The sequence below is a fragment of the Perognathus longimembris genome, chromosome 20 (assembly GCF_023159225.1).
Source record: "Perognathus longimembris pacificus isolate PPM17 chromosome 20, ASM2315922v1, whole genome shotgun sequence".
Classification (NCBI taxonomy): Eukaryota; Metazoa; Chordata; class Mammalia; order Rodentia; family Heteromyidae; genus Perognathus; species Perognathus longimembris.
In genome coordinates this window covers 29,569,092-29,591,467 of record NC_063180.1, presented here as the reverse complement: position 1 = coordinate 29,591,467, position 22,376 = coordinate 29,569,092, and the positions used below count along the sequence as shown (strand labels likewise).

At 46.0% G+C, this 22,376-nt stretch overlaps 1 protein-coding gene and 1 pseudogene across 1 annotated transcript in view; both read right to left on the bottom strand.

Moving 5' to 3' along the window:
• The window catches only part of LOC125368185 (aryl hydrocarbon receptor nuclear translocator 2-like), a 67,751-nt gene that overhangs the window by 11,800 nt on the left and 33,575 nt on the right, over window positions 1-22,376 (bottom strand). Inside the window, 11 exon segments of the mRNA XM_048369038.1 lie at window positions 101-239; window positions 1,305-1,389; window positions 6,472-6,592; window positions 6,594-6,614; window positions 7,435-7,507; window positions 12,692-12,843; window positions 13,977-14,051; window positions 16,926-16,986; window positions 16,988-17,058; window positions 18,598-18,674; window positions 21,541-21,626. Coding sequence (XP_048224995.1) covers window positions 101-239; window positions 1,305-1,389; window positions 6,472-6,592; window positions 6,594-6,614; window positions 7,435-7,507; window positions 12,692-12,843; window positions 13,977-14,051; window positions 16,926-16,986; window positions 16,988-17,058; window positions 18,598-18,674; window positions 21,541-21,626 — 961 coding nt within the window.
• On the bottom strand, window positions 5,710-6,392 carry LOC125338890 (annotated as a pseudogene).

Below are 22,376 nucleotides of genomic sequence, written 5' to 3'. Positions count from 1 at the left end.
GCTGCTCCTGAGTGACAAGCTGCTGTTAGAGATGTAGGCTCCAGCTGGGAGCACCGACCCATCTTCAGAGCTGGGTGTTCTATCCCCAGGGTGCCCATACCTGTCCTGGGAAGGGTGGACGGTTCCCGGACCATGCCACTTGGCTCTGGTTCAGCTGCCGGGAGATCTGGGATATGTTCTGCCCAGTTGAGGAGGAGGACTGAATATCGTTCACTCCAGGCACATGAACCACTGAGGAGCTAGAAAAGAAGAAATTGCAGTTGCCCCCAGGGAACAGCTGGTTTGCGAGTCCCTGCAGCCAGCTGGCCTGGCTGGCCAGTTGTCTGCACTCCCCCCCCCCCGCCCGCCCCCCCACCCCCGGGGCAGTGAAACAATGGAGAATGGCGCCCTCTAGTGCTGCTCAGTAGTCCTGCCACATCTATGCTCTATCCTCAGCCTCCTACAGTTCAGTCTCTACTGCTCCCTACACATCCATCTCTCTCAACAGCAGAACTTGTTCTTCGGGAGACTTAAGACCTCAGAATAGAAATCAGACTACCCAGGGCCTCTGGGCCATAGATGCATCTTCAGCAGCCTATTCTTAGACAGTCTGTTGGTAGGGCCATCCCCCGGGGCTGCCAACCAACCTGCCTAACTAACCTTGGTCCCTTCCTGCATCTGGAGGCTCTGCTTAGGCTCTGGTCATGGGCTTTAGGAGGCATGGGGCTCTCCTTTCGCCACTCTCTCTAGTTTATGCTCCTGCTTCCCTAGAAGAAAGTGGAACCAGGCCTAGCCTCCAGTGATGGCATGGGAATCCCTTTGGTGATCTCCAGGGCACCCCAGTGCCTTTAAGTGGCTAGGCACCCTCAAACCTCTTCAGTGGTCTTTAGGCTGAGGCTCCTTTCTTTCTCAAATTTGGCTGTGATTTCTGTGAACCAAGGATGCTTCCTTCTACTTTGTCAGCTTCTCTCAGCTCTACTGTACCTTGGTCTTGGCTAGAGACCAGTCTGTCTCCTCCTCAGCCAGTACCACTACAGAAAAGACTGACTTCTGCCTTTTTGCTCTGATAACAAGTAAGTAATACCAATCTTCTATGGCACCTCACGGAGGCTCTTGGAGCAATGCCAACACCTCCAGAACCCTGTGCTCTGCCCAGGAATGCAGAACAGGAACCCGTGTCCTGCCTACAGTTCCCAGACATGACTCTGAGATCCACAGAACAGGAACCAGCGCCATGCCTGCAGCTACCAGACAGAACTCTGAGATCAAGGTCTTGGGGCCGGGGGCAGTAGATCTTCTCACTCCTCCCAGTTCCTGATGTATACCTGAAGGCCTTGCCTGAGTGCCCGGAGGGGAATGGGCTCCCTTGGGTGCCTGGTGCCAAGGAAGAGCTCATCATCTTCTTCTCCACTAGGAAAAATGGGAGTTGCAAGTGAGTCCCTTGCTTGCAGACATGGGGAAGGCTGTCCAGAATAAGTACAGAGTGGATGTAGCAGGCCAGAGGCGTCTGCCTGCATCTAGGCATCTTATCTCCCAGGACCTCCTATCTACGAAGATGTAACAGGCTGTTGTTTCCCTGGGGCAGCTACAAGCCACTTGGAGTCAGGGCCTCCAAGAGTTGGGGAGATGGGAATACTGAATGAAAATATTTCTTCAGACATCATTCTCTGTGATCATTCCAGCCCTGTGGGCTCTGGGAAGGTCTCAGTGCAAGGGTATAGGCACAGAGACCTTCTCCCAGAGGGTAACAAGAAGAGGACCCACTCCGGCCCTCAGTTCCTAGGCCCTGGACCTAAGCCCTGTTGTGCATACCACAAGTGCTACTTTAGGCATGGCTTTGCCCTTCCTCTGCTACAAAAAGAAGATGATAATCCCAGTCTTCACAGGTCTCTGGTGGGAACTCAGTGTGCCAATATGAGCAAAGTGGCTAGGAAGGGACTAACCTTCAAACAGCATCGACATGTCTGCTATCATTGGTACCACGTGAGGAAACGGATGTCTTGCTTTGTCCAAGGTCAAAGGCAATGAAAGCAGGGCCTGGGGTAAGCTGGAACCCCAGCCCAGTGCTCTTGACCAACCCAGAGGCCCACATCCTCGGACAGGCATCGAATTGCAGCTTGGACTGGCTGACTAGGCTCAGACCTGGCTGCTGTGTGTACAAAAAGATGGGACCTAATTTAAGTTAAAAATGATTACGTGCATGTGGTAGGATGGTGGATTACTATATTCTTTCTTATTTCATATTGCTATTTCAAAACAATAGTTCTTTGTTTCAGATTAACTTGTAGTGTCATTTTTTCCTTTAAAATTAATGTACACTAAAAAAGGGGGTTCACTGTGATATTTCCATACATGCATATAATAGTCCTTGATCAAATTCACCTTAAATTAATTATTCTTACTTTGCCTCTATTTTTAAAACAAATTTTCATTCTTCTATGCTCAACCTTGTGCATGAAGTACCTTGATCATGTTATCCTTCTTTTTACCTTCTCCTTTAACTTTACCCCTCCTATGAGTTCACACTCCCAAACAGTCCCTGCTTTACACTCAGGCCAGTCTGTTTTTAATGTCTAGAATCTGCATATGGGAGAGAATATGCAAATATTTTCTCCTGTAATTTGGCTTATTTCATTTAACATGATTTCCGGTTCCATCCATATTCTTACAAATGGAACAATAGTCTGTTATATATAACATACCATAGGTAATATATAATATATAAATTGTATATGTATATATATAACTTATCCATTCATCAGTTGATGGGTCCCTAGGTTGATCCATAGTTTGGCTATTATGAACAGTGAAACAACAAATACGAGTATGAAGGCATCTCTACTATTTGCTGACTTATCTTCCTTCAGATCTATGCCTAGGTGTAGTAGAACAGGATCATATAGGAATTCTATTTCTTGAAGTTTTTGAGACGCCTTCATACCGATTTCCATAGTGGCTATACTAATTTACATGCCCACAAACAATAGAATACCTTCCATACCCTGCCAAACCCCATGCACCTTGCCAGTAGTTTTTTTTTTTTTTTTTTGGCCAGTCCTGGGCCTTGGACTCAGGGCCTGAGCACTGTCCCTGGCTTCTTCCCGCTCAAGGCTAGCACTCTGCCACTTGAGCCACAGCGCCGCTTCTGGCCGTTTTCTGTATATGTGGTGCTGGGGAATCGAACCTAGGGCCTCGTGTATATGAGGCAGGCACTCTTGCCACTAGGCTATATCCCCAGCCCTTGCCAGTAGTTTTTGTTTGTTTGCTAGTCCTAGGCTTGAACTCAAGGCCTGGGTGCTGTTCCTGAGCCTTTTTGTCCTCAAGGCTACTGCTCTACCACTGGAGCCACAGCACTACTTCCAGCTATTTCTGAGTGGTTTATTGAAGGTAAGAGTCTCATGAACTTTTCTACTTGGGCTGGATTCGAACCACAACCCTCAGATCTCAGCCTCCTGAGTAGCTAGGATTACAGGCGTGAGCCACTAGTGCCTGGCTCCAATAGTTGTTCTTTATTTACTTGATGACAGTCATTCTGTTTGGGGTATAAATAGGAGCTGACATGGAATCTCAATGCCATTTTGATTTACACTTCCTTTATGGCTAAGATTGTTGAGCATATCTTCATGTATTTTTTGGCCACCTGTAGTTCTTTTAAGAACCATCTGATCAATTAATTGGCCTACCTATTGATTGTATGATTTGTTTTAGGTTACAATATATTACAGAAGCGTGTCTTTGTCAATAAAACTAAACTGCACAATGGATTAAGAGAGTTCATTTATCTTAGCCCCTTAAATTTTAGAAATGAGATTCAGGGCTCCATTCTGACCCCCCCTTTAAAAACAATATATTATTGTTATGGCAGTCTTGTTGATTGAACTCTGGGCCTCATACTTGCAGGCAGGCATTCTACCACTTGAGCCATACCTCCAGCCCTTATTAACGCTGGTTATTTTCAAGGCAGGGTTTCACAACCTGAGTTGTAATCTTATGATCCTCCTACATGTGATTCCTTACATCACCTGGGATGACAGGGTGTGCCAATGCACTGTCCAGACATGGAAGTCTCATGAATTTTTTTTTCTTGGAATCAATTATTTATCACAAAATGAACAATTTCAATTTTAAGTGAACAATTGCTTTTCTTCATACTTAACTCAAAAGTGAGTAAACAGGGTTTTATTCAAACTTTACAAATATCATTTATACTTAGCCTGAGTTTAAGCATGAGAGAGTTCAACCTGAAGTTAAACTTCATTTCTGAACAGTTAAGCATCTGACAACAGTGTGGAAGATGAACATGCATGACCATATAAACCCAATGGTCCAGAGAACATGGTCCCGTGAACACTGACACAAACCAACTTCAACCCTTGACTTTGCTCTGGTCATCATTTTCTTTTTCTTTTCCTTTTTCTAGTCCTAGGGATTGAACCCAGGGTCCCAGCATGCTAGGGAAGTGCTCTATCTTGAGCTACATCCCGAGCTTCTACAAGATCTTTGGAGGCTAAAACTGGCTACTGTCAAATAACTTTAAAAAGATCTGCAAGTGACATATTCATTAAGGTGCACCCAGATGCAAAATTTTAGCTCAACAATGCTACAGCGGCTGCTTTAGGTGACTGAAAAACAACTTTTCAGTCCTCACTGTTCATCATATATTTAAAAATATACAGCAGCATGGTATGGTTTAGTAAGTTTATAAATATCAGTACTTATAACAAAATATAAAATACAGAGTATCTCTTTTTCAATTATGAAGTCTCTGAATGCTTCATTCATCCTTTGGTTTCAAATCCATACAATGCACTCATATGACACTGTACACTGAGCACTGCGAGGGGACGCTGCCCCTCTACCTGGGAGGGAGAGGTCCCGTGGGAGTACCAAAGCACATCATAGAAAGGAAATGCTGAAGCAAAAATACTTTCTGAATATATATATATATATACTGTACATTATGTAAACAAACATTCAGAATAAGAATCAACACAGGCCAAAATATTGTCTTCTAGAAAACCAGAAGCTTCTTTCTTTGAAATAATACACACTGAGGATGCTTTCTGTTGAGAATGGAGCCTATTCCTGTATTTGCTCATGTTCTTAGGTATCTTTGAAACAAGTAATTATTACATTCATTTGCTAACGGTTTGTCCTCTGCTTAGTTGGCCGGTGGTTGCAAACAAGGAATGCAGAACTATTTCAGTCCTTTTTCACTTACTATTAGTTAAGAACTAGTAAGTAATTATTAGACAAGGAATCCACTTTTGTCATTCTGTATTACTAATATAAGCAGATTAAGTGAACTAGTGAATTCCAAAATTTGTGCAGGGGAAACTAGTTGATCGTTTGTTTCCAATAAGGCTAGTAGCAAAATAATCACTACAAAGTCAGTCCAAGCTAGTAAGTAGTAAACCCCTGATTTAGCAGGCTGAATCCAGGTTTGACGTTAGGTAATTCTAATTCCTATATTACTGTGCAAATCTAGAATTTCCTATGTAAAAGAGAGTGCTGGCAGCTTCAAAGCCCTGTGGTAAGAGAATGAGACACTGATTAGGGTTTGAAATGCTGAGAAATTATATAAAGGAATCTGAATGTTAATAATGGTGTCTTAGCCATGGCCTCACAATTCCCTTGATGAATCAGAAACTGAGCCAACTCATTTGTCAATCATATTCTGAGTTAAAAGCCTAAATTTGAAGCAAATGATTAAACTTACAAAACCAGGGATGTGTTTTCTACCGTTGATCATATGCAAGAATTTCAAGTTTTCTGTTAACATTCGTAACCAGCAACAGCCCCCTTTAAAGGAAGAAGCTTGGTCATGACTGTCCATCCCTTTTCAAAGCTTCAAGTCTCTGAAGCAGCGCATTGCCAAATGCTTCCCGGTAGGCGGGGCTGAGCGTATCCAACAAGGAGTAGACTGTTTCATGGTAGGGCGTCTGCAAATCATCATCCACCTGGTCAAAGGCATAACCTACTACCCTCAGCCCTGCTTCAGTGAGCTCCAGGCAGTATCTGTTCCTTTCGTCTCCACGTTGATATAGGCCACGTCGTCTACACAGCACAGGCTTTTTGAGATGAACATGTTGTTAACGGCAAAGAGGATGTCATTCACTACTGCTTCTGCTTCTAGCCGCATGTCCTTCACATCAGTTCCTTCAAAACCATTAAGCTCCCAGCCATCTTCAAACCCCGACACACTGCTTAGCTCCATGGGGTTACAGTCGGTTTCCGTCCCGCTTGCCCAGCAGTGTTCTCTTCTTCCACGTCCTCCTCCCGAGGTGACTCAGTCTCATGAATTTTTATGCCTAGGCTGACCTTGAACCTTGATTCTCCAATCTCTGCTTCCCAAGTAGCTAGGACTATAGGCATAAGCCAATGGGCCTGCTCTGCAGTTACTCAAAACTCATCTTTCCAGCTTCTCTCACTAAAAGTGGTTGCCTCCGTATGCCCTGCAAGCAACTGTAAACCTTCTTATCTTACAACCACTGCCATCTAGAAACTTATATGCACTGATGCCTGCAAACATTTCAGCAAACCAAGGGTCTCTTTCCTGAGAGAAGATTGCATCTGCCTTTTCCACAGATTTCCCAGCCTCACAAACACCAGCAAGGTAGATTAGGGACAGGGACCTGTGGGCGTATTAAAACACAGCAGAAAGCCACTTGTGAGGCACACTATCATTCCGGCACAGAGCTCCTTTGGCAGAGCTCCTCCAGTTGGAGTCAGGGTAGTACAGGCCTGATGGTGCTCACAGGGTCGAGTTTTCTCTCTATGATGGCCAAAGATAGTCGGGGAGGGGCTATGAACCAGGAGTCACCAAAAGGATCCCAGAGCTGACTGCCTTCTTGGAGAGAAATGGAAAAGGTTCAACTTTCTCTAAGCATCAGGAAAGTTTAATTTGGGAACAAGGTCAAATACGAACATGTGGCAGTGTCTCTGTATGGAAACCATCAGAAGTAGGAAGTATGATTGGAGGAGTGAGTGGGAATAGAAGCCTAGAGAAGATGGAAGGAGGAAAGGAGAGACACTGTAGTATAGGGGGAGCAGAGCGTTACAGGAAGGGGAAACTGACAAGAAAGGGCACAGGGCCGAAGGCAGTAGAAATGGATAGGAAGCCAGACCACCAAAAAGGTCCAGTGTCTACTTTGTTGGCCTGTGAGCACACGAGTAGCAGCGTTCACACGTGGTCTTTGCAATTCCAATCAGCCCTTTAGATCGCAGTACTCAGCCTTCCCAGGTCCTGCCGTCCATGCCTCACCTGAACACTGAGGAGTCCCAGGGGACCAGGACTCACTTCTCTATAGAGGGCGGATGGGACACAGTGCCCTTGGGCGAAGGAACTCGCCTCAAGCTCGGGGCTAAGCTGAGTCCCAGTTCTTGGGGTTGTTGAGTCCCAGTCCTTGGGGTTGGAGGTCATTCCAAATAGGGAAGAACTTCCCAGAAATTCACCTGGGATAAGTCATATGATGACAACCCATCTCGCTGGTGCACTTCCAGTTCCGCCTGCTGTTGCTGAAGCTGCCTATGCAACAAAAGAGGAAAGAATAAGCTAAAGTCAGAACTCCTACCTGCTCCCCAAAGTCACAGTGGGCAATGATTTCATTTCATGAAGGATAAAAGGTATCATGCTAAAAAAAGAAAAAAGATTTTTGTTGATTATTTTGTTTTTTGTTTTTTTTTTTGCCATCCTGGGGCTTGAACTCAGAGCCTAGGCTCTGTCCCTGAGCTTCTTTTGCTCAAGGCTAGCACTCTGCCACCTGAGCCACAGTGCCACTTCTGGCTTTTTCTGCTGAAGAATCGAATGCAGGGCTTCATGCATGCTAAGCAAGCACTCTACCACTAAGCCACATTCCCAGCCCTAAAAAATATATTTTAAAAACAAAACTGAAAAAAGCAGTTGGGTTTAATGCAGAACGTACAGTTGGCTTCAGTTAATTCATATCTACAACTGGCAGGAGTTTGCATCATCTACTACAACTGTACAAGAATTGCATGGTGGTTACTTTGCCCACATAGTAAGGTTAAGAAGTTGAGGTTAAAGAAGTTAGGTGGTTGTCAAGACCAGCTGGCTGACAAGCAGTTCTGGCAGAGCCAGGATCAGAATTGGCCATTCCCTCTTCAAGGTGCCAGGGTGCTTCACTTGGGGGAAATAAGATTTTACAGAGGAAGTCTGAAGTCTTAAAATGTGCAAATCAGGTTGCTTTGAAGGGAGATCGGGTCCTACAATGCAGACCCTTCAATGGAGAAGCATAGAAGGGACCTCATCAATTCTAAACACACCAGGTGAATCCATGTGGGGGGAACTTGAGGTGGAGGATCTGGTGAGCACTCTGTGTAGAACTCCACCCAGGGAAGACATCTGTGCAGGGAACCATACGGAGTCAAGTGAAATCACACAGCACATGGAGACTCAGCCATGATTCAGAACACCTGAGATGCCTGCCTTCACGGAGCTGAAGAGAAGACAGATTTCAACAGACAAGCAACTCCAGGTGCTGATCCTGAGGCACACAAGGAAAGTGAGGCTCTGCCTGAGCACATGATTGCCCCTACTCTGGTGTGAAAGCCCAGGGAAAAGGAAAGAACAGAGCTAGAAGCTTATGATTCCCTATCTGGAGTCTAAGCATATGCTGGTGGCACCATCAAACAAGGGGTTGAAAATGATTTTCATAACAAATTGATGAGCTGGGAGCTGGGGGCTCATGCCTGTAATCCTAGCTACGCAGAAGGCTGAGATCTGAGCATCTCAGTTTGAAGCCAGCTGGGGCAGGAAAGTCTGTGACACTCTTATCTCTAATTAATTTCCCCTAACCACTGGAAGTAGAGCTGTATAGCTCAGTGATAAAGAATACCAGCCTTGCACAAAAAAGCTCAGGGAGAGCACCTGGGTCTGCAGTTCAAATCTCAGGACTGGTACAAAAAACAAATTGATACTTCAACAACAACAACCAAAACATTAAAAAGAAGGCATATAATCAAGAGAAAAAAAGCTATCACTCTGCAATAGCTCTCTATCACTTCTTGTTTTTTTTTTTTGGCCAGTCCTGGGGCTTGGACTCAGGGCCTGAGCACTGTCCCTGGCTTCTTCTTGCTCAAGGCTAGCACTCTGCCACTTGAGCCACAGCGCCACTTCTGGCCATTTTCTGTATATGTGGTGCTGGGGAATCGAACCTAGGGCCTCATGTATAGGAGGCAAGCACTCTAGCCACTAGGCCATATCCCCAGCCCATCTCTATCACTTCTTGATCCTAATTTATTGATTTATTTTTTTGCTTATATCTTGGGCATCTTATATCTTATTTCATGTGTAGAGCTTCTACATTTCTGTAATATTCTAACAGATAAAGCAACTGAGGCTCTAAGAGTTTAAACGAGTTACCAGGCTGACACAGCTAGCCATGGCACACGAGGCACTGAGTTCCAATCCCTTCTGTCTGTAGACCTTGTACCTTCCCTTCTGTTCTTAGAGAACCTCAGATGTCCTGAGCGTTGTTCCTCAGCATCTCTCACTTCACTGCTTTGGGCTCAGCCAGGCAGCATCTTGAGATATACCACAGTGGGAAAAGAAGCTGCTCCTTCTATTTTTCCCCCCTTTTGTAGGACTGGAGCACTGAACTCACTCTTTTAGCAGGAGGACATGGGCTCTCTTGTACCCGCCCACCCGCCCCTTTCTCAGAGAATTTTCCCAGGAACTAACCACCACCATTCCTTCTGGGCTAGCAGAGCCCAGACCAAGTCCAGAACTTAAGAGAGTAGACAGGACCACTGTGTGGGACCATGCCCTGAGATGAGTGGGGCACAGGCTATCCCTTTCCCTTGTCCAGCACACCTTGGTGCTTCAGGGAGGAAATGTGCATGCTTCTCATTTGCATGGCTACATCATGGCCTTGGTATTAGGCTGGGAGGCCCCTTCCATGTCTGCTTCTCTCTGGGCTTCTACACTAGGTACAGCTTCTTATGGGAAATAGAAATTAAGGTCTCAGGCGTGGATGACCAATCCCTAGCACCTCACCCATACTTCTCTGGGTCTGGAGGTAGGCATCTCTCTCCCACAGCCTTTGGGTTTCCAATTCTGTAGCTGAGTGCATGTGGAAGAAATGCCGACCCCAGGCTTCCCCATCCTGAGAAGAGATTTTACACATTTCGTGTAACTAGCAGAAAAATAAACCCTGATATGCATGCACATTCCAGAGAGAGAAAGAGCTGACAGCAGCCATGGTCCCACCGCAGCAGAGTGCTGTGCTCCATTAGTGGGGGATGATGGTTTCTGAATAGAAACCAGTGCATCCGGCTCAGCTTCCTGCCGGTGAGATACAGAGTGCTAAGCAGACGCTGTCAGTCACCCCTGATGCTCCCTGGATAAAGGGTTTTACTCACTCTGAGTAACAAAAGCCATTAGGGGGCATTCAGAAGCAGTTATAGTTGTACCCCAGGGAGTAACCTGGATCTGGTCAGCAGAGACATCTGGGGCTCAGAAAGCCTTGCTGACCAGAGAGCAGATAGTAACACCACTGCAGGCTGAGCTATATCTGCCTACTGTGAAGGACTCTGGGTGACTTCATTCAGTTGAGAGGTCTGGGAATGATTTGATCAAGGGCAGGCATGGCATGCTCCTGGGGCCTTTTGGCTGGTTCAACGGGGGCCTGATGAAAGATAGGGAAACTACTTAAGAGCCTGTATGATAGCAAGGCCTCCATTAGGGCATGATGGAGGAGGCAGAGGGGGGATGTCACAAGGAGGTGGTGCTGGCAGCTCTGGCTCTGTACCAGGTTATCTTTCTGTGTGGTGGATGAGGTGGTGCTGACCATTCTGATTTTATGCCAGGTTACCTTTCTGTGCAGGTGAAGGAGAGGCTGGAACGACTCCCAAGTGTAGGGCTTGTGACTCAGTAGTCTCTCAGCCCCTTACTGATTCTCATCTGTAATACCCTCATAACTCCAGTTTTCAGAAAAAGAAAATCACAGCAGGGACTGGTTTTATGAGGAAGACATGTCACTTTGCCTCCAGGCCCCACTTCAGGGCTGTCTCTGGTGTTGCTTCCCTAAGTAGTGGAGCATGGTTTTTCCTCTAAGCTCTGCCAGGACCTGGAATGCAATCTTCCTTTTCCTTCTTTGCACCCACCTTTTCAGTCTGCCTTCTGCCTACTACTAACAGATTACCAAGAAATTATTACTAAGAACGGGCAGTGATTGAACAGTTTGAAAAGACTCAAATGTGACAGGGCATAATTGAGCTTTAAGAAAACACATTCATGCTGGGTGTTAGTGGCTCATGCCTGTAATCTTAGATATTCAGAAGGCTGAGCTCCGAGAATTGAAAGATCAGAGGTTGAAAGCCAGCCCAGGGGCTGGGATGTAGCTCAGTAGCAAAGCACTTGCCTAGCAAGTGCAACATTCTGGGTTCCATCCCCAGTACCAAAAAAGAAAAGACAAAAAAAATACAGTTAAAAAAAGAAAGAAAGCCAGCCCAGCCCAAGAAGAAAAGTCTGTGAGACTCCTATCTCCAATTAACCTGCAAAAAGCTGCAGGAGAAGGTGAGTGAAAACACAGAAAACCCTGAGATGAAGCTCAAAATAGTATGGGCACAAGAGAAAGAAAGTAAAATAGGCACTTGTCCTATGAGAACCTGAGACCACTTTGGAACAATGCCATCACAAGAACAAGGATTTTGGTTCCAGCAGATGCAAGGACAGGACTGGTGGATCGAGTCCCTAAAGAGAAGTGGGATATGAAGAAAGCACAGGAGCCAGGCTGTGCAAAAATAAAGTCTCAAAGCAACTGACATGCTGAACCAGCCCCTATTTGTCAGAGTGGCACTCTAGACTTTGGGCTCTTACAACTCTGAAGGGAAATAAGGAGAAACAGAGAGTAGCACTTCTCCCCATGGGGAACTCCATCTCCTCATGCTCCTTAGTTTTATAGGGATATTCGGCCGCAGATGGGGCCTGGGAGGGCCACCAAACAGAACCCACAGCTTTGGATATTGCAAGGATACAAAATTGCCAGTGGAAGGAGTGGCCAGCAGAGGGCTGGGCCACCAGAAGGAGGAGCCATCAGAGACAAGGGCCATTAGAGGGCAAGGCCCATGGAGGGTATGGTCAGAGGAGGGCGGGGCCACCAGATGGAGGAGCTGGCGGAGGGCAGGGCCAGCAGAAGGAGGAGCCATCAGAGGGCAGGGCCAGTGGAGGGCAGGGCCATAGGAGGGCGGGGCCAGAAAAGGGAGGAGCCAGCAGAGGACAGGGGCAGTAGAGGGTGGGGGCAGTGGAGGGCCGGGCCAGAAAACTGAGGAGCCAGTAGAGGGCAGGGCCAGCAGAGGACAGGGCAAGTGGAAGGTGGGGACATTGGTGGGCGGGGGCAGTGGAGGGCAAGGCCAATGGAGGGAAGGGCTTTTGGAGGGCTGGGGCAGTGGAGGGAGGAGCCAGCAGAGGGAGGACCCGGCAGAGGGCAGCGCTAGTGGAGGGCAGGGACATTGGTGGGCGGGGGCAGTGGAGGGAGGAGCCAGTAGAGGGCAGAAGGGGCAGAGGGCAGGGCTAGTGGAGGGCAGGGACATTAGGGGGGAAAAGGGTGGGGCCAGCAGAAGGCAGGGCCAATGGAGGGTGGGATCAGTGGAGGGCGGGGCAGTGGAAGGAAGGGCCAGCAGAGGGCAGGACCACTGGAGGGTGGGGCAGCGGAGGGAGGGGCCGGCAGAGGGAACAGGCTGCACATACGTGACAGTGGTGTTGGTGCAGATGATGTACTCAATCTCGTTGGAGTAAGGGTTCTGGAAGGTGAAGCTGCTGGTGCAGATCAACATCCACTCCCGGTTCTTGGTGCCGAACTGGTACATGACCAACAGCACTTGGCCCTTCAGCTTCACCACCTGGGAAAACATTTGGGAGGAAGTCGGGGTAGGAAGGAGGTGAGGATGGCGTCTGCCTGGAGGGAGAGGAGGCCCAGGGCAGGCAGTGTGGCTGTGAAGGCCAGCAGGATGCCGCCGCCAAAGATTGTAAGAGGGGAGCCAGGGAACGAGCCTAACTGGGGGCAGTGCCTCCTTTTTGCTCCCCTTTGAGACCGGGCATGCATTTGAGGCATCCTGCACAAAAAACACTGTTCAAGAAAGCAGATTCACCTCCCAGATCATCCGCATCATCACCACCACCACCACCACCACCACCACCACCACCACCACCACCACGGCCATCACATGGAAGGTATCTGAGCCAAAAGGAGAGGGGTGGGAACAGAGCTTGCCCTAAGTTTCCCTTGGCTCAGCTCTTCTGTTTGACTTCTCAGTAAACTGATCCAGAGAGGGAATTGAAAAAACACACGTTTCCCGGACTCGGGTATGCCAGCATACGGTCACTGCACCAAATTCAACTTCCTCACAACTCACTCATGTTCCAAGGTCTCTCGTCCAGGCAACTAAGTGCCTTTGCTCCACTCCAGGGTCAAGAGCTGACTCTTACCTGACACAGCCCTCTCCATGCTTTTGTAAAAACAAGCCACTTCCTTTTTATCAACACTGGTCCCCCACCTTGCCTGCTGGTGGCCAGAGCCCAAGAAACACGATCTCCTCTGGCCATGGCCAGGCTTGCTCCTCAACATCCCTGAGGCTGCATGGCTGCTGCCAGCTGGAACCAGGCTGGGGCCTTGCTCTTGGGCATCCCTGCCTGGGCTTCCCTCCGACCAGAGAAATGAGGCCCCTGCTCACAGAGCAAGAGTTGCTGACTGGCCACCAAGTGGGATCAGGTTCCTTCTTTTTATTTTCTAAACCAACTAGGTCCTGACAGCACTGACTGTTTATAGTCTCACATGCTGCTGGATGAAGGGGCATGTGGCAGTGTTGCCAATGGGCTGCTGGAGGTTGTGGTGGTGATGTTACCAGGCCTCCTAGCACCTCCAGTCCTCACCCTGTTACCACCTTGCTGTGTGATCTAGGGAGGCAATCAGGTCTCTCTAGCCATGCACACACATGCCTGGCACAGCTACGTATGAGCCACAATCAGTCAGTACCTGCTGGAAGCTCTCACGCAGATGACTCTGATCCTCAGGGTGGCAGAATTCCAAAATGTCCTTTCCCAGAAGATCCTAAATAAAAAAGGTGTCAATAATCCCATTTTTTATCTATTCACAAAGGGATAAAGGTGTTCATTTATGTGTCCATCTTAAATTTGCCCCACCACAAGTATTGGGTTTGGGTAGCTTTTTTTTGGTGTGCACCAGACCTGGGGTTTGAACTCAGAGCTTAGGCACTGTCCCTGAACTTTTGTGCTCAAGACTAGTGCTCTACCACTTGAGCCACAGATGGCTTCTTGATGGTTAATTGGAGATAAATCTCATAGACTTTCTGGCCTCGGGCTGGCTTTGAACAACAATTCTCAGATCTCAACCTCAGAAGCTAAGATTACAGGTGTGAGCCACCAGCAACTCGGTTCCCACACAGATTTTTAATAAAGCAATGACCACCAGTTTTCCCTGGGAGCCACCACAGAGCTGTCTTCTTCTACTCATGCTCCATAACAATGACTAATTTTGCTAAGGCACCAGGATCAGCGGTTTCAGAATGTAATTTTATTTTTGTTTGCCTTGGAGAGGCAAACTGCCATCAATATATATATATATATATATATATATATATATATATTTTTTTTTTTTTTTTTTTGGCCAGTCCTGGGCCTTGAACTCAGGGCCTGAGCACTGTCCCTGGCTTCTTCCCGCTCAAGGCTAGCACTCTGCCACTTGAGCCACAGCGCCGCTTCTGGCCGTTTTCTGTATATGTGGTGCTGGGGAATGGAACCTAGGGCCTCGTGTATCCGAGGCAGGCACTCTTGCCACTAGGCTATATCCCCAGCCCCATCAATATATTTTAATAAACATCAAAAGAAAGCACAAGCATGGGGGCTGGGAATATGGCCTAGTGGGCTTGCCTCCTACACATGAAGCTCTCGGTTCGATTCCCCAGCACCACATATATGGAAAACGGCCAGTAGGGGCGCTGTGGCTCAGGTGGCAGAGTGCTAGCCTTGAGCAGGAAGAAGCCAGGGATGGTGCTCAGGCCCTGAGTCCAAGGCCCAGGACTGGCCAAAAAAACAAAAAAACAAACAAACAAAAAAAGAAAGCACAAGCATATCACGTGGATAGATGTGTGGCCTATGAAAACTGAAATTGCTTAAATGTGGAAACTAGCTGTCTTGTAGCTGAGGAAATGAGGTTATCATAAAATAACCATGGTATTCAAAATCTTTTTGCTATCTACCTGTACTAATCTAAGGCTTTATTCATCCTTACCCCAAAACAGAAGTGTTTCATGATGAGACAGAGAATAACAGAAACGGTGAAAGGGCAGCTTCAAATGTGTTAAAGTTTTGGGCAGCAAGGCGTAAGCTAACTGTTCACTGGAGCCCGCAGGAACACACGCTGTTCCAGTGTGAACTGACTCCACAGCAAAGGGAAGTCCCATGAGCATGTGCAGAGCACGTGCAGACACGGGAGAGTCTGGCTGGTAACATACCGCCAACACTCTCCTAGAAGTCTCAGGATGTGCATGACAAGAAATGCAGGGTGAAGGGCTCTCATATTCTGGGTTTGGTCTGTTTCTAGTGTGAAGCACATATGTAGGACTGGGGTATAGCTCAGTGGTAGAACATATACCTAGTGGGTGTGAGGTTCTGAGCCCGAACCCCAGCACAGTAAAAAAATAAATAAATAAAATGAAAATATACATGTAATTAAAACATTCATATCCATATTTCTCAAAGTTTGTTCCTCAGAATACAGGTCTTTTTCTTTTCTTCAAAAAGCTTTTATTTTTTAACTGCCCCAAAATTTAGGTCTCTACAGACCTAAAGTATGACAAACAGCTGTACGTTCTTCATGTAGAATGAAGAATTGTCTACTTTTGTTACTCTGGCATTTCATTGTTCTCCATGCACGTAGACATACATGCACAGTGTGTGTTTTTTCTCCCTTGCATGTAAGCATATAAGCTCACGTGTCCACATATGTATGGGCTTCTTGCTGAGCCATCTGGCAGTTAGTTGCAGAGATCATAGCACTTCTCCTCAAAATATTTTAACATGTATCTCACAAAAATGATGTGGTCTGGGGCTGCAAATGTGCCTTAGCGGTAGAGTGCTTGCCTAGCATGCATGAAGCCTCAGGTTCAATTCCTCAGCATCACATAAACAGAAAAAGCTAGAAGTGGTGCTGTGGTTCAAGTGGTAGAGTGCTAGCTTGGAGCACACAGAAGCTTAGGGACAGTGTTCACGCCCTGAGTTCAAGCCCCAGGACTAGCAAAAAAAAAAAAAAATGATGCAATCTAACAAAATTGCACTGTACAAAACTAAACCTAAGAAAACCAGTACTTGCTTGATAAAGTCACCCAATATTCTGTACATGTTGACATTAAACTTGCCTCCCAAGGGCCCTCCCTAGCTAGTTGTCTTCAGGCCTGGCACAGGGCTCAGCTCTCCTGTTACATTTAGTTGTTTCAGTTCTTTGATGCTAACTACTCTTGCCTTTTCCTGTTTCTCAAGCCACCAATTTGCTAAAAAGAATCTGCAGCAAAGACCTGTAAAGGTGCCTCAATAAAGAGGATTAAGCAAAAATCAAACGGGCATCTTAGCAAGGTTCTGCAGACTACTTCATGTTGGTAAGCTTTGTAATAAAGATGGATTGATCTGAACTGAGGTGTGTGAAAAAAAACTCAGCTGGAGAGCCAGAATGGTTAGAAAAAAGAGATGACAAGTTAATCTGCAGTAGTGCAGATGTTTACTGTGAGCTTTCTTGCTTTGCAAAGGTGTCACCCTATCCAAAGCACATGGATCTTTGTGGTGTTTATGGTGTTTCTTCAAAATGTCACAGTGCCATATCTCAAATGAGATAAATACATGTTAAGAAAAGTTAAGTCTCTAGTTAACTGCCTCTAGTCAAAACAGTATGTAATTGAAATTACATACTGACCTGGGGTTGGTAGCCAATCATGCTAATGCATCTTGGGTCCACAAACGTGATGATCCCGTCAGTTATGCCGGGACAAGAACTCTGTGGGCACCGACACCCCGTTCATATCCATACACACTGGAGAGCTGGTCACCTGGAACAGGGGAGTCCACAGCTGAGACCTTAATGGCAGAGACGGAGAAGGAGGGAGGCCAGAGACAGAGAGTGGGAATAAGGCATGTGGCTTGAACTTCTGGGCCACTGGCACAGAGAGTGTTCAGCCAGCTTTCAAGTGTTCCGGAAGCTCCTGTGGATGCCCTTGCCTGCCACTGGGGCCACTGAAAAATTTACATGTCTAGATAATGGGAATAATGGAACCTATCACGTCCTAGAGTGGTTGGGAGGTTAAAAGAGATGCTGCATGTTAAACCTTAAAACATTTTATACCCTCCCCTTCCCTTGCCTCGCCTTTCACAAAAGACAGCAAAGGAACTTACATAACTGGTTAAAATATTTGGAAAGTATAGGTTTCCAGACAAAATTTACCCATTGTTTTTCCTTTTTGTTGTCATCTTTAAGTAGTTGTACAAAGGAATTGCCACTTAACAAAGCAGTTTACAGATAAAATGTATCTTGATCAATGTCACCCTTTCAACACTCTCACCCATCCCTCCCCTTATTCTTATTAATTTTGTAGGATATACATAAGATTCTTGACTGCATTCTCTCCCTCTTCTCCTTTTCATTCATCTGCCCCTTTCCCCTTCACGCTACCCCACCACTTTTAAGTACCTGCTCTACCGTCCAAATATTCTTATTTTTACCCATCAGTGAGGAGTACCTAGGACCTGTCTCACATGAATGGAATTGCTTGTTTATTTGTCTGAACAAAATGGTCAAGCTTGGGAAGGCAGGGGATGGAAGACTAGTGCCCTCAGAACTGTTCGTTATACTCCTCTCGTCAGTCTGGGGAAGGGTCACATGGAAAACACTGAATAATTCTATTGACTGCATGAGTCAGATATTGAATGTACTGGGTTTCCACAGGACACAAGAGGCCTACTCCCTACTCTGGAGAACCTTGCAAGAAATGAGCAAGCCCTCAATCAACTATGGCAAACAGGTAGTGAGAGCCCCCACCCCCAAAGTGGGAACTTAGTGCTAGCAGAGCATGGGGGAGGGGTCAATGGTGTTTGTTAAAAACATCAGGAGTTATTTTTGTTGAGTCTTGAAGGATGAGCAGATAAAAGTACACAGGAGGAAAAGGAAGTTTAAAAGAAGGACAAATAAATGACAGGAGAAGCAACATTATGTGGATACCCACAGAGGGGGCGGGGAGTGTGGGTTAAGCCACAAGGACTAGGATGTGGTGAGAAAGGAAGATGAGATTGAACAATGAACCTGGTCTTTATCCCACAGGCCCTGGGGAATCACCGAGAGTGATTAAGCAGGGATGTGTGATGTAGACAAACTAGACTGCAGAAAACAGCTTGAGATGAGTGATGGACTAATAAAAAAAAATCAACACAGCAAGACCTCCACTGCTAACAGCTCATCATTTGGCCTCATCCTATCTCAGAGGGACACACAAATTCCAGTGAATATTGAGTCCACAGGCATCAAATCCACAGTCCTTGCCCTTGGCCATAAGAAGGCCTCATTTGAGATGGAATAACCCGAAGGGTTTCCTTACCTGGAGTCTCCCAATTGCTACAAGGCAGTATTTACTGCCTTGTCTCACATCAGCATCTTCATCAGGGATGGTCATTCCTACAATGAGATACGCCAACATCGTCAGCTTGCCCAAAGCAAGCAGAAAGGGTAAGTGCTCATGATTTCAGTTTGTGCAACCCCAAATCCAGATTCACTGCTGCTGTTCTGAGCAGGGAAGCTAGCCAATAACCTTCACAGCCCCTCTCCCACTTCCTGTTCTTCTCTCTGCTTGATGTCTTTTGACAGTTTCAAGGTCACCATCATTGCCTATGTGAATGATGCAGAAACAATGAAGGAAGATATAATTAAAGTGGCTCATATGTATGTTTTCACAATTTTGTCAAGACATTTAGTTAGGAAGGAAACTTCAATAAGAAGCCTAAGTGGTTCTCCCAAGTCATATAAACATTTTAATTTCCTGTTAACAGAAAATAAAATAAACACCATCAGAGGCAAAAAGAAAAGGGAGGAGGAAAAAAGCCAAAGAACTACTGAAAGTAAAGGGGGCCTACATATCTGTAGGCGAAGATAGCTTGTGTTTGTCTTGTCGAGGAAAGTAAAGGATTTTAAGGGTTCGGGAGGAGAAATAGATAAGTTACACTTACTCAGCACTGAAAACTAGTACTCAGGATAGGAAGGAATTGGTTAAAGCATTCCTTGTTGACTAGTCTGAAGAGTCTTCCTTTAAGTCCAGAAGGGAGTGGGCTCTGGAGCCTTTTATAGTGCAAGGTTCCTGGACATCTGTAGCTAGAATTACTGCTGAGAAACAAGTGCTCCATTTTCACACCTGGGTAGGTGCTGATAATTAGAAGCCTTCCTTTCACACTGCTTCCAACCAAGCATCAATATTTCTATGCTGGTCTCATAAGTTTATCAATAGGTTACCATGCATCACTATGGTTCTGAGAGACAGAAAAAAATGTCCCTTTTTCTCCCTCCCTACTACATATTCCCTCTTCTCTCCAACCTGTGTGCAGGTAGCCAATCTATCTTGTTTTGGCTTTATCCTTGCTGTGTTTCTTTTGTACGATGAGCAGATAGATGTATATTTGCTTATAGCACATTTGTTTTTCTACAAAGAGTAGTATACAAAAATCTACTCTTTGCTTTTACAACTAAGAATATGTCTGGAGTCCATTCATATTTATTCTTGACCTAAATCTTCCTCAATTCTTTTCCATAACTGCATAGTACCTGATTGTGTCAATGTGCCAGACACTCTTTTACAATCAGAAATAATGCACAATGTAAAACCTTGTGCATGTGTATTTCTTTAGGTAGTTTCCCAGAGTGGAACTGCTGGGTCAAAAAGTAAGTACACATTGCTTAAACAAAGAGAAAGAGTTTCCATTACTGAACCATTCTTAGAGAATGTAATATGCATCTGTGTACCATGAGCTAGGAGAAGAATTAGCAAAGTTTCTTTGATCCTGGAAGATGCATTTTAAGATACTGATCTGCAAATATTTTGCATTTCAGAGATATTTCCCCATTTTGCACAGCAAATCTTTGAAGTACAACTGGGGCTTTCTAGCTCTTCCTAAATTACAATGAAACTTGCCAGATTCTAAAACAGGAAGAACTGCCAGGTGCCGGTGGCTCATGCCTACAATCCTAGCAACTTAGGAGGCTGGAATCTGACAATTACAGTGCAAAACCAGCCCACAAGGAATGTAGGAGAGATGCTTTATCCCCAGTTAACCACCAGAAAACTAGAAATGACACTGTGGTTCAAACTGGTGCAACACTAACATAAAAGCTCAGGGACAGTGCCCAGGCCCTGAGTTCAAGCCCCCCAGTGACATAAATAAACAAATAAATAAATAGGGAGAAGAATATATCAGCACTGGGAACCAGGCAGCTGGTAATTGTGAGACAGTTTTGAAATACATGGTTTGGGCCTGACAACAAGCAGGAAAGAGACAGGTAAACACCAGTTCTCTGTATATGAAGGAAAAGTTTCCTGGGGTTGATGGAGCATCCGCAGCAAGAACAAGCTATAAGCTTTGTGCTACTCTGACCTGAGACAAGCCCAGGGCAGAGCTGTTACAGGAAAGAGAAAACCTTGATTCCTTGCATCCCAGGAATGGCAGGTGCACTTCCTACCAGGGCTTATGATTTTAGATGTCCCCACCCCCACCATAACCTCATGAACAGACAAGTGAGTTTTTGTTCTGGTGACAGTAAAACTGAAGCAAAGCCAAACATCTCTCTCCTTCCCTTGTCAGGCATGAGAGATACTTCTTACTAATGTAAGAGGGCCATGACTTTATTTCAGCCACCTCATGTAGGCCAAATGTGTATGTATCTTTAAGCTGTTTAAAAAGACCTCTGGGAAAGTGGGCTCTACAAACTCCTCAGAAACTCTGGCAACAAATTCTTTCATATATCCATCCCTCTAGGTTGACTGTTTCTTTTGTCAAGGCAAGACATCCCCATCTCCCTCCATCCCACTCCTCAGTCTTCTCTGGATATATAATCTGTGTCCAGTTTGAGCTACCTTCTAGGGTAAGAAGATGAACACAACATGTCTTTGGTCTGGAGGTTTCTCAACAGTAAGCACAGAAGAGTGTTGTATGTGCTTAGAACATCAGGAAGCAACATTTGCCACAGCAGAAGTAGCATTAGCTATGCTCCCTGTAGGCAGGCTGTACATGTCAGGCATGGACAGATACACATCACTCACGGAGAGGGCCTTGTGTTTTAGAAGCTCCATCTCCACAGCAGAACCCAGCCACTAAATACAAGCTCTTTTTGGAAATCTTAGCTTCAGGTAGCAGGACTTTTTCCATTGACAAAGATTGCTATGTTCTAGCTACCAGAGAAAATAAGAGTCATTTCCAGTCTCTTCTAGGAGCACACATTCTTTGGTCAGAAGTGAGCAGCATTCAGCTTCCCAGTAATACACCTGCCATTCTCTTACCTGCAGGCGGCCAGGCCTTGATGTACCCTGTGCAGTGGACCACGGCGTACTGAGCTTCACCCTCTTTCACTGGGCCAAGGCCATTCCTAAAGAAAGAATATCTGTGAAACTGTTTTCACCACATGAGAAGCCTCGTATCAACAGCTCCTTTAGTTGCTAAGCTATTGGGCTCCTTTGTTTTTCACAGAACTTTGAATCTTAACTTCTCCTCACCCTGTCTCAGCTCCTCCCACATGGTCTGGAAGTCACAAGTAAATTCTATTAAACCTTATATTCTTTTTATTAAAAATATATACACATATTTTTATTTATTGTTATTGTAATAGTGATATACGGGAGTTCACAAGGCTCCATTTCAGCCAGTAGTTGACCATGGTAGTACATCTCACAGACACTGAGATCAGGAGGACTGAGGTTCCAGGCAGGCATAAGAAAAACAAATTGTAAGATCCCATCTCAATAGAAAATGTTGGGCATAGTGGCATATTCCTGTCATCCCAGCTACCACAGAAACTGTAAATCGGAGGATCAGATCTAGGCTGGTCTGAGGCAAAAAGGGAGAGCCTATCTCAAAAATGAGGAGGAGGAAGAGAAAGAAGAAGAGAGTAATTTGTATTGCCTGAGCACTACTGAATGCTTCTGAGCAAGGATAGGCACTGGTGCCATTCACCAAACACTGCAGGACAACCCTGCTCAACTTCGCTGGCTGATGGCATGGTGCTCCTGCGAGAGTGCTGGCCATATGACTCCAAGACCCAGTGTGCCCCCGCCAGGTGAACAGGAAGCAGGCAGTGAGGCTCCACCCTCATGTGCTGTTGTCCGGGTGCTGTTGTGTG